Here is a 12,434-nt window from a genome sequence, read left to right as displayed (position 1 = left end):
GGACAGAGAGAATAGGTTTATCGAATGATTATATGTCTGTCAGTTAGTGATGGAGTGCTTTTTGATTTGAAGTATTCATTGTTACACTGCTAATGCTATGCAGTTATGTAAATACAAATTTTATAAATACTCAGTATGACAGGATACGACTTTATTAATCGCACAATGGGGAAATGTCTGTTTTCAGCAGCAATTCAGCAAATTTCAGCTATTTGACAGGACAAAGGAAAAAGTAAACAACAAAAAACAATTGTGCACAGAACCAACAACTGTAATACTTGTACATACTTGTACTAAGTAATACTTGAATATACCGTAACATTTAAACAGTCCTATACTAGGGGTGTAACAGTCTGGTGCTGAAGGCGCTGCTCAGAGTCTTTACGGTGTGGTGCAGGGGGTGGTAGGGGTTCTCCATGATGGAGTTAGTTTGACCAACATCCTTCTGTCCGCCACCATCTTGATGGACTTCAGTGTGCAGCCCAGGACAGAGTCGGCTTTCTTAACTAGCTTGTTAAGTCTTTTCCTGTCTCTGCCTGTACTGCCCCCTGCCCAGCACACAACTCTATATAGGACTGCTGAGGCTACCATAGTGTCATAGAAAGTCCTTAGCAGCTCTCTGCAGACCTGTGTCTCTGACCTGGGACCAGGCTGTGTTGTTGTTGATATCAGACTTTTAAAATCAGTAATTTTTAAATTGAAAAATGTCTCACATATTTTTATGTGACATATCAAACATTATTGGAGAAAAAAATATTACAAAAAGCTTTGATTGAATTACAAATTAATAAATGTGTCAGCGCTTAGCAATATGTTACTGACTGAGTAAGAGAGAGAGAAGGAGAGAGAGGGGGGGGGGCATAATGCCCCCCGCATTATGGTAAAGCATTAAGAGGAAGCGGTGCAGACGCGGCAGTATTACTGCTTTATGAGAGCGTTGTATGTTTCACTGCTACTGTCTGTGAGAGTCATTCGCGGGGAGTGAATAACAGAAACTAGCAGTATCTGTCTGTGCAGGTGTGTTCAGCCTCTATGCCCATATCAGGAACACAGAAACCGCGCACCTGTAGGCTGACGTCACACGCGGAAAGTACCTGCAGAAGCTAGTCCACTCCCTTAGTTGCGGAAACGACTTTCAGGAGACAAGACAAAAGAGCCACGACGCCAGTTCTCAGGGGAACATATTTCATATCGGAGCGACTGTTTTTTTTTTAAACTTCGACAGCGAGAAGTTCATAGGGACTAACGGCCGATGGGGACCGCTGGCTGCGCGGTTGTTTGCCTGCTAATGGTCGCTTTTCAGGTGAGATTTAGTGGTTGTGTGTTTGTATGCCTACACGCGCAGCAAAAGCGGAAGGTCGGATCTTCGCGTACCTAATTACGTCTGTGTTTAGAAACTTTCGTAGCCGAATATTTTTAAAGCGTCAGAGGCCCTGACACTTTGAAAATATTCTTTTTTTATTTCACTGTAATAGTTACATTTTTAGAAAGGCCACTTCTTCTGGTCAGATATAGACCAGAATAACATGAATGCGTTTTAAGACGAACACTGATTATTTGTCGATGACTTTCCACAAACGTCCACCAACTTGATTTTTACAGTAAAACAACACAAACGTCTGCTTTATCTAAACTTGAAAGGCTTTTCTTCCGCCATTCGTCGAGCGGAGCCTCGCCCTTGCGCCGTTAGTGACGTCGTGGACAGGTTAAATTCCACAGGTTTAGAGTTGGTTTGGTCTTATTTACTAGTGTTTTTTATATATGTCACAGGTGTGATGCTGTAGTTGTTTAAACACCACTTGCTACAATGTATTGCATTCCCGATGTGTGCTTTAGTAGGTTTCAGGTGATGCATGTTTCTTACATCTCCCCCCTGCCTATACGGACTCGTATGTGTATCTCAGTATCAGTGTATCATATATGTAGATGAAGGATTAACACGTGTTTCAGTCCTGTGTGGAGTTCTGGGGTTTTATGTCTCTCTATTAGGGTGTGTTAACCATCAACCTTGTGCTTCCAGGCCTTGGCTCTACTGACTACTGAAAGCCCACCATGTGCCCCTGGATTCAAATCTGATTTGTTGATGTTTAGAGTCAGCAGGAAACACCTGAAGCCGGGCACAGTTCTGGGCCAAGGTGAGCTGCCGACGATTAATGAAGCTTCTAATGACTAACGTGGCTGCAGACTGACCCTAGTGACCCTAGTAACCCTAGGTGCCTGTGTGTGTGTGTGTGTGTGTGTATGTATGTATATATGTATATGTATGTATGTGTATATGTATGTGTGTATATATAAGAAAGTAAGTTTAAGACCAGAACTGCTCATGAAGTTGGACAAACAGAATTGTTACTTTATACAGGGTCTTTATACAGTACAGTTGTTTTCATTGAGTAAATACAATTTTGTATAATAAATATGCTGTTTTAGCTGTAAAAACTAACCTGCCTATGTGTGGTGATCAGGTAACCTGAAAGAACAGTGAAACCTTCAGAGATCCTTTTCCTCTTTTTTTTTTTTTTTGGTTTAGTTTCACATTTAGAAAGTTAAAGGGATGGTTTTGCCATGTGACTGGTCACGCACATGAAAAGTGTGCTCCATGTGGTCTATCTCATTGTATGCGTAGGAGACGATCGTTTTCCTGGGGTGTGGGTTAACCATTTTTTTCTGCTTTTAAACTTGCCAGTTGACCACCACCATTATTGTGGATTCTTTAGTGATGGAGTTTACTCTGCTAGGAAGAAAGATGTTCACTGTCAAACTAGTGACCTTGTATTCACAGAAGGAATCTGATGAAGCTGATGGGTTTTAAAGCCACATTGTGTCCAACATTGAGGTGGTAACTGCACTGGTCGCAGTGCTGTAGGTTCGGTCTGCATTACCATGTCCTTATTCCCACAAGTTTCACATCTAAATTTGTTCTTGGGCTTAGTGATAGTTGGATAGTTGGAATTTAACAACATGGTAATGATGCTTTCCCCCGAATTTCTGTACATGGACTATTTTTGAAGGTAGAGCTGCACAGTCAAGCATGTATTCATGTACCTGCTCATTCAAAAAAATTTGTCATCGTCAGACATGTAATGTCTCACTCAGTAAATAACAGTAAAAAATATAGGCTTTTGAAAAGATTTCAGACTAAGGCTAAGCTGTGTTTGTCTCCCCCTGCAGTCGGCTTTACTGACTGCACAGACCGCACCAGGTTCCTCTTCAACAGTGACGACCGCCAGTTCATGGTTCAGACCGATGGGACTTTACTGGTAAGTGGAGTTCAGGCCTTTCAATGCTCACCTTCACATCAAGTTGAACATTTTAGCATTTTATTCTTTGTAAAATATAAAATTGTTGGGAAATCATGTTTTAGGATGTAAACTGGGTCCAGTGGTGATGATTAGCAAACGCCAAGGCTAATAGAAAGCAGCTATGAACGAGGCGATTGAAACTTATTTCAATCAAATTTTTTCAGGTCAAGAGAGCAGTAACTCTTCATGAAGGACATAGGGACTTCTCTGTTCATGTGTGGGATTCACGAGGTCTCAAGATAACCGTTGATGTTAGACTACTGTACCAAAGGCATATTCCTGAAAACGCTTATCACAATTTCGAGCATCACCATGGTGACCACAGCATTCAGCAACATCTCGTTGAAATGGAGTCTCCAGCCGAGGTAAGATAGATACTATTATAGCTGCATCAGTCACAATCAGTGGTGATTTAACAGTAAATAGGCTCTAAAAATGATCTTCTCATAGCAGTGTTAAGCAATGAGTTTATGGTTCATGATGACTTGTATTTTTAACAAAATTTGTTCATTTTACAAGATATTTATATAATTGTATATATTATAAGCTCTTATTATGTATGTATTTGGCCCACAGGTGCCTGTTCTCTATTTTCCCAAGACTAAAGGGCTGAGGAGGAGGAAGAGAGAGTGGGTTATTCCAGACATCAATTTCCCTGAGAATAACAAAGGACCGTTTCCTCAAGAAATGACTAAAGTAAGGCAAACTATGTAATTTGATTGTAATTGTATTTACATTATTCATTGCGCTAAAGTTACATTTTATTTATTGTTTTGCCCTTTTTAATGTTTGTATGAATTGTTTAATAACCCTAAAATCTTTTAAAGTGAGTCTTTTTTTCTAAGTCAATAGCCAATTTAAATTTTAGGTGCATCATAATGATTTTACAGTAGGGCTGCAACTAACGATTATTTTAAAGATCGATCTGTCAATTATTTTTTTTCGATTAATCAGATAAAAAGATTATTTGCATTTAGCATTTGAATAATAAAACTTTAATATACAAACTATAAATAAGCAAAGAAAGCATAGAGTTTTGTTCCAATGTGAAGATCTGCAGCAGCTCCAGTCAACCTGACTGTGGGATAAAACCCACGAGGACACGGGATAACATGTAAACTCCACAGATTCCTGGGCTGCTTCTGGCTGTTAGGCAATGCAACCACTATAAACCATGTTATCATATTTTAATGCTGCTGTTGCATATAGTGTCTGCACCATTTAAGTTGCGCAGTTCTCTGGTGGTGCCGTTTATCACCATGTAGTTAATGAGATGATTGCGGCAGATTAGATTAAGTAACAAAGTCACTTTTAACACAGCGGCCCTTGTAAACAGTCTTCACCTGATGGATAAACAGGGTTTGTTACCGCTACTACATCCGGGACACCAGCGTTTCATTCTTCCCTTTTCCTGTGTCGCTGTAGTATTTACAAACCACAAGCTGATCTGAAGAAATTAGGGCGCAACCTTTTTTCCGCAGTGGCTGCATTTTGGCGTTGTGCTGCACCGTCAAATGAGCATCCCAACTAACCGATAACGGCAAATCATTATCAATAAATTTCTGTCATCGATTATTGTCAATTTTTTGTTGTAGCCCTACTTTACACTGATTATCAAGTTATTTTCTTTACCTAGATTGATTTGGAATAAATAACATGTTGTTGTAATCTCTGAGTGGCATAACTGAGGTCTTGTTGCTTTTCACAGATTCGTTCAAGTGAGGCTAAATCAAAGAGAATCTTTTATAGCATCACTGGTCCTGGAGCTGATCAACCTCCTGTTGGCCTTTTCATCATGGACAAATACACAGGTGTTTTGTCTGTCACACAACCCCTGGACAGAGAGAAGCAGGCCAGATATGTGGTGAGAACCCCTAGACAAGACGCCTACAATTAAATTAAAAAATAAAAAAATAGTTATTTATCTAATATAGTCAGTTTTCAGACCATGCTTCTCTACAAATAATAATGTCCTATCTGTCATCATATAATCCTATTTATCCGTGTACAGTTTCAAGCTCATGCTGTGGCAGATGGTTCTGGAAATGCTGAGGAGCCAATGGAAATTGTAGTGAATGTATTGGACCAGAATGACAACAAGCCTGTGTTCACTCAAGTTGTATTTGTAGGACAAGTTCCCGAAGCATCACCAAAAGGTATTTATTTTAAAGACTAATTTCCATCTACCTTGAGCTTATCTCTCTTATATAATTTAGTACCTGATCCAACACGTGAGAAGTTCAAATTTGCTTGTAACGACCAAAACCAGATGCAGTATCAGTTGTTGGTGTTTAAAGACTATCTTTATTCTTGTGGTGGCAGTATAGCCTCATGCTTGTAGGACCTATCTTTATTGTGTAAACCTTCTGTTTTTGTTAGGTTTTGAGATTTGTACAGTAAATGCCACAGACAAGGATGATCCAAATACAGATGGAGGAGTAGTTCGCTACCGTATTCTGAGCCAGGACCCCAAATTGCCCACTGACCCTCTGTTTGCCATAAACTCAGTCACTGGGGTCATCTATATCAGTGATACTGGGCTGGACAGAGAGGTGAGTTGTGTTTTAGGCATTCCCCTGTCTTCTGCCTGATTGAAACATATCAAAAGGTTTCAGCGTTGGACCAACTAATGGCAGTGCATGATCACTCTGTTTCCCTAAAGGCACCACAAAACTCTAGTGCGTGTGTATAATGAACCTTCACAATTTAGGTTTTCTTATTTCAAACTAATAGTTTCTTGGTTTTGGCACTGCCATTTGTTTAAATACCAGACGGTGTGCTCAACTAGAGTTACAAAACACAACCCACAGCACAGACTTAGAGAGGAGGATCAGCTGAGATGGACCACAGAGAAACCAAGCACCGTAACACCACCTGCAGGGAAATGTCTGCACGATTCCTAAGAGGATGCATCTTGTATAATCCATTTGGCATTTTTTCTGGGGCATGTGAAATTGTGACTATAGTGAACGCTTGTGGGAACCTTAGATTAACTTGCATCATCTGGTAGCTGTAAGGCACATGTGACTACTGCACTTGACTAGTACACCTATAGTATGTTAATCCTAAAACCGCTGCAGCGTTCACTGAACTGGAACCAAATAGAATAAAGATGTCTTACGCAGACATTATCAATTTAAATCTTTTGCAAATGGTGGAGTTCGTGGAAACAAGTAATTCATGGCAAAGCTGAATCTGAATTAGCTGAATCACCGTAGTACTTTGAGTCTAAAGTATCACTTAAATGCAACACGCACCGTTGATGCCAGCAAATCACCCACCTAGACAAACGGCGGTGGGAGATGGCAGACTACATGGATGTAGTGTTTGGGAAAAGTATAAACAAAAGCACTCTGAATATGCTCTGGGTGATGTTGTGCTACTGGTTTTTACTAAATTAAATGTTCTTTTGAGAACGTTTGCCCATGACTTCACATCATAGGATCCTTATTTACTGTTTTTTCTATTGTACTAGAAATTCAAAGATCAAATTCTGTATAAAGAGAAACACTATGAGAAGATACTGCTCCTGTGACAAGTCAGTAGACTGAACCATGATCTATTTAATAACGGGTTTATTTTAACAGAAATGGCCACAGTATACTCTGGGGATACAGGCTGCTGACACCAATGGAGAAGGGTTGCGCGCAGAAGCCCAAGTAATTATTACTGTAACTGATAGCAATGACAATGCTCCAGTCTACACTCAGGCACAGGTAAGTACATAAAACTCAGTTATCCAATAGACAGTGTTCAAATTGAAACCTGGCTTAGCCAGTAAAAGTACCATGTCTGTGGTCTACAAAGCCACTGAGTATAAGTGTTGTCATTTTTTTACTTTCTCTCGTTCATCCATTTACCTAGTATGAAGCAGAAGTGGAAGAAAATCAGGAAGGCGTTCTTGTGGCCAAGATGGTGGTAACGGATGGGGACGAGCCACATACCCCGGCCTGGAATGCCAAGTTCAGGATTGTTGGTGGTGACCCCGGAGGGCTTTTCAGTGTGACAACAGGAAGTAACAAACAAGAAGGAATTATTACAACTGCGAAGGTAGGAGGTGAAGTAAGGCAGTGAAAATGGTGGAATAATTGTTATTCAGTAATTCAAACAACATCCTTTTTATATCTCCAGAGTCTTGACTTTGAAGCAAACAGCAAACACACCTTGTTGGTTGCAGTAGAGAATGAGGTTCCCTTTGCTGTTTTGTTGCCCACGGCCACTGCCACAGTGATGGTCAACGTGAAGGATGTCAATGAACCGCCAGTGTTTAATCCAAAAACAAAGACTGTGACCAAACCAGAAGACCTTGTTCCTAACAGCGAAGTAACTCAGTACACAGCAACCGATCCAGACACGGCACGCTCACAGACTGTCCAGTAAGCTTCAGTAATGTTGGTCGCATCTTCAGTGATCATCTATGCTGATACATTACAATATATGCATTAAGCTCTGAGGCAAAACAATGAATGCAAGGAAGAAATGTGTTCTGTTCTTTTATCTGTGTGTTTTTTTTTTTTTGTTTTTTTTTTTATATAATTATTTGAATGTTTGTTGGAACCTGACTTTTCATCTCGTCATTTCCCATCAGGTATAAAATAATCAGTGACCCTGCAGGTTGGCTGAACATCAGTAAAGACAAAGGTGTGATAAGGGTGAAAAGCAGCATGGATAGAGAGTCTGGCTTTGTAAGGAATAACTCGTACACAGCACTCATTGGTGCATATGATAATGGTAAGTGCAAAGCGAAAATGACTTTGGTACATTTTAATATGAAATCGTGCTGTTGGAGACCCTGTGTTGTTTGTTTTAACTGAAAGCTTGTCTTTGCTGTCTGCTTAATTTCTTCAACTGTTAACTGCTTAGCTTTCATCTTGTCATTTGATCAGATGAGTCCCCAGCAACAGGAACTGGTACACTAATCATTCAGCTTCAGGACGTCAATGACAATGCCCCGGCCATTGAGGAGCGTGCTATTAAGGTGTGTCTCTGACAAAAATCAGAACATGTGCCATTGATGCACTCAAATTTAAATGCATCACAGGTGTATGTTATGTAAATGATCTTAATTCTCCTAATTGACAGGGCACATAATCACTGAGGACAAACTCACTAACTTTAGAGGTTCATTTTTGTTTATCGTTTTCCTAGATATGCAACAAGGAACCAGTTGAGCAGCTGCTGACTGTGATTGATAAAGATGAGCCAGGATTTGGTGCTCCGTACGCCGTCTCATTATTTGGCACATCAAAGACCAACTGGACCGCTAAGATGAATAGCACCAGTATGTTCAGAAATGTTCATGACACCGTTTAAACACTGTTGGGTAGAAAACACATTTAGCGGCGTACACCTCATTACTGCTGTTCACGTAACCAGTATTACAGTACCGACAGTACAGACTGTAGAATGCCCAGAGGAGCTGAAACCAACTTGTTAGGATTATTTTATACCTGCTGACCTGGTTTGACCTTATGTATCAAATTTAGCCTGATACTGTAGAGATCAAATGACTAACTAAATAGTCAGGGGTATTAAGTACATGTTTTTTGTTGTTGCAGAAACTGGCATAATCCTGAATTTGGCTACGGAGCTGCCCAGTGGAGACTACGTTGTGCTCCTGAGAGTTTCAGACAACCAGGGCTTGGAGCAGACAAGCACTCTGCAGGCCAAAGTGTGTGACTGCACTGGGGAAGACGTGACCTGCCAAGGGCGTGTTGCAGGTGGAGCTGATCTGCCTGTTATCCTGGGAATCCTGGGAGGCATCCTGCTGCTGCTTAGTAAGTCTAATTTTACTAGCCAGGCTCTGTCAGCCTATGAAAGTCACAGGCTCTTGCTGCAATTAGCATTTTTTATTTAATGTGGTGTGAGCACGAAGTTGTAGTTTTTTTGTTTTTGTTTTTTTATTAACGAGCACAGTCGCAGTTCCTGTATCTTGTAACTTAAATGTCTGGAGAAATGACACCTGGTGGAGAGTTTGTTTAACCGGGGTGTTGAACTTAAACCAGTCCCTTGTTGGTATTCCAACTCTCCCTTCCCCAGAGCCTACTGATTATCTTGATCAGGTGTGTTCAGTCAATCACAGCTAGATGAACCAACTGACACAGACTGTTAAGTTAATCAGTGGGGATAGTTTGAAAACCAACCAGCCTTTGAGGACACCCCTGGTTTAACTGGACTCTAGTTCAAATAGAACGTGGGCTGTGCAAATTAAATTGGAAGGGAACTAAACAGATGCTGTCCAAAAAATGAATCCTCCCCCTCTCTATATATATTTAGTAGATGCAGATGTTTAAAACGGCAATGTCTTATTATACTTACCATTGAATCAAATGTAGGTGTTATAGAAAGTCCCAACCAACGGCATCTTGATGTTGGTGGCTGGGCTACAGTTAAATTTAAAGGCTTGTATGAAAAGAATCAAACTTTTCTAAAGTAGGAGTTAAACTTGAAGTGGATCTTATTTTTCAGGAAGTGCCTCTAAATCTATCCTAAGAACTGCCAATGTAGGAGAAATGTGATCTCTATGCTGATCCCAGTCAAAAAACTGGCAGCAGCATTTTGATTAAAGTTATTGAGACAAACTGAGCAGAGTTAGTCATCCAGCCTGGAGGGAGCTAATAATGGTCATGTTTCAGCATGTATCTGAGCTTTGTTTTCCATCTTAGCAGAAGACGTAAACTTTGTGCTCTATGTTAAGTGTTGGTGCTGCTGTTGCTGCTGTTTGCAAGACGGAGAAAAGTAGAGAAAAGCGAGCCCCTACTACAGGAAGATGACATCAGAGACAACATCTATAAATATGATGAGGAGGGAGGTGGTGAGGATGACCAGGTATGCACAGAAAAAGATCAGCTGTACATGAGTGAGTGTAAAAGTAACTGCAACTAAGACTCAATATGCATTGACTTGTCAGGTGTAATTTGCCTTTTTTTTTTTAATAAACTACATTCTACACATCCAGCCCTCGCCTAATCCACTTGGTTATGACTGAAACTTGTGTCTATTTTGTCAGAACTTTGATCTTGGCGTTCTCCACCGTGGGCTGGATAACCGGCCAGAAGTCTTCAGAAATGATGTGGTGCCAAACTTCATGCCAGCTCCTCAGTACCGCCCTCGTCCTGCCAACCCGGATGACATTGGCAACTTCATTGATGATGTGAGTGGAAACCCGAAGCGCTCAATTATATGTATATATTTTGAAGTGGTTAATCGTGATTTGTTTCTCTAATCTTACCTGATTCCTGATTTAATTAAAAAAAAAAAAAAAAAAAAAAAACAACCGTCTGTTCTCCTCAGAACCTGAAGGCAGCAGACAATGACCCCACGGCACCCCCCTATGACTCGCTTCTGGTGTTTGACTATGAGGGAGGGGGCTCGGATGCAGGAAGCCTGTCGTCCCTTAACTCCTCGAGTAGCGGAGACCAGGACTACAATTCGCTCAACGAATGGGGGCCGCGCTTTAAGAAACTGGCAGATATGTATGGTGGAGGGGAAGATGACATGCTGTAACCTGCATGACTGGCTGTTAACACTATTTGTTTATATATGAATTGTGTGCATCCCAGAGAAAGTAATCTGAGCCAGACGTTGGGCTCATATGTGCCTTGGTTGTACATGTTTGGTTTGTGGTTTACGTTTGACTGCAGTTACTAGAGTCTATCGGGTGAAATGAAATTATTTTACCTTTTAAAAGAAGTTCCCCTTTGTGAATCCTAAAGTGCTCCATCTGTATTTTACATCTGTGTTCAATACTAAAGATTTTTTGTCTAATCTATAGATTTCATGCAAATATTTGAGGCTGACAGCTACATTACAGTGGAATAACATGCTTGCAATTGCACTGAAATGTTAAGCATTATTATTTTTTTGTTTTTATTTTATGCTGCGAATAGTTTTGCATTGTTAGGACAACTAAATCCTGGTAACAAACCAAGGACAATTGCTCTATACCTATATATTAAGCTTGAATTTTTTTATAAAATTTTTAATAAAATTCATTTGTAATTATTATTTTTTTTAGGAAATCTTCTTTTTCAGTGTTATGCAATCCAGCTATTTCCTATTTGACAGTGTCAAGGAACAACGATAATTTTAAATTCTTTTAAGTGTAACTGACCACCGTGCATCATTAGAACATCTGCTTGTAGTGGCTGGACATCAGCATAATGTAAAGTATTACTACTACTATTATTATTCTCCTGTGGGGTGTCCAGGATCAGTAGCACACCCTGCTTGACCTGTTCTACTAATGTCATCCTGGTTTGATGCATTGCGCGTTCGCCAAGTGAGGACAAGAAGGAGCAGCTAATTGAAGTCTGGTGTAGATATATCACCGATGAATCTATTCAGAAAACTGGAACAAATATTGTGTAAAGAGGGAAAGCATCGGCCATTAATTACAGAACGGAGAAAAGCCTCACAGACAATAGAGGATCAGCTCAATGTGTCAAAAATCAATAGTTAATACAGTGATCCAGAAAAATTATGTTTAAATGCACAGAATTACTGAAGTGGTAGTCTCTGGATGGGTGACAACTAGGTCAGATTATTTAACATTGCCAGTGATGAAAAAATGTTTTAACATTCAATTCACTTGGTTTTTATTCTGTCAATAATGTACAGATGATGTAATTAGAAAAAGTGTCATTACTGACTTTGAGAATAAACTGCCTGCCATGGAGTTGTGACCACCAAGAGTTATGCACTGTGATTAACGTATCAATACAAATGACATTAAATAACATTGAGTGACAGAAAAACTTTGACTTTATTGTAGACTCAATGAAAAGTTATGTTTTCAACTAAAACATTTTAGAACAAGAACAGTGACTAGAAAGGTGGCTGATCACACTAAAGCAACACAGAAGAAAAAATTGCTCCACTCCCATAGATGACATGGAGTTAACTTCTATAATTCACAGGTCGTCCACTTGACTCTTAGAACTTTCTCTCACTCATCTAGTTGGAATTGGCCCTATGTTTAATATATAAATTACCAAGCTCCTCTCTGGAACCAGCTTCAGTTCAGTTCAGTTTAAGACCAGGCTTGGAACGGTCCTTAGAACCTCTCTCTGTTCTCATCTACAGGAGTCATCACATTCAGAGCTGTTCCTCTGAATGCTGTTCCTCTGAAAGTGA

The 12,434-nt window shown here is 40.1% G+C and overlaps 1 protein-coding gene across 1 annotated transcript; it reads left to right on the top strand.

The window, feature by feature from the left end:
* Nucleotides 1-1,099: 1,099 nt before the first annotated feature.
* LOC114870416 (B-cadherin-like) lies at nt 1,100-11,976 on the top strand. Its single transcript, XM_029174972.3, has 18 exons — nt 1,100-1,303; nt 2,021-2,135; nt 3,169-3,257; nt 3,464-3,664; nt 3,876-3,995; nt 5,008-5,163; nt 5,311-5,455; nt 5,679-5,851; nt 6,887-7,015; nt 7,164-7,349; nt 7,431-7,675; nt 7,888-8,030; nt 8,186-8,277; nt 8,448-8,580; nt 8,858-9,076; nt 9,997-10,127; nt 10,309-10,452; nt 10,593-11,976. Exons 1-18 carry the CDS (start codon nt 1,253-1,255, stop codon nt 10,803-10,805), a joined length of 2,685 nt encoding a protein of 894 aa, XP_029030805.1. The 5' UTR covers nt 1,100-1,252; the 3' UTR covers nt 10,806-11,976.
* The last annotated feature ends 458 nt before the right edge of the window (nt 11,977-12,434 follow it).

This window comes from Betta splendens, chromosome 15 (assembly GCF_900634795.4).
Source record: "Betta splendens chromosome 15, fBetSpl5.4, whole genome shotgun sequence".
NCBI classification, from domain to species: domain Eukaryota; kingdom Metazoa; phylum Chordata; class Actinopteri; order Anabantiformes; family Osphronemidae; genus Betta; species Betta splendens.
The sequence above is the reverse complement of the archived record's forward strand: the minus strand, read 5'-3'. Positions and strand labels throughout refer to the sequence as shown.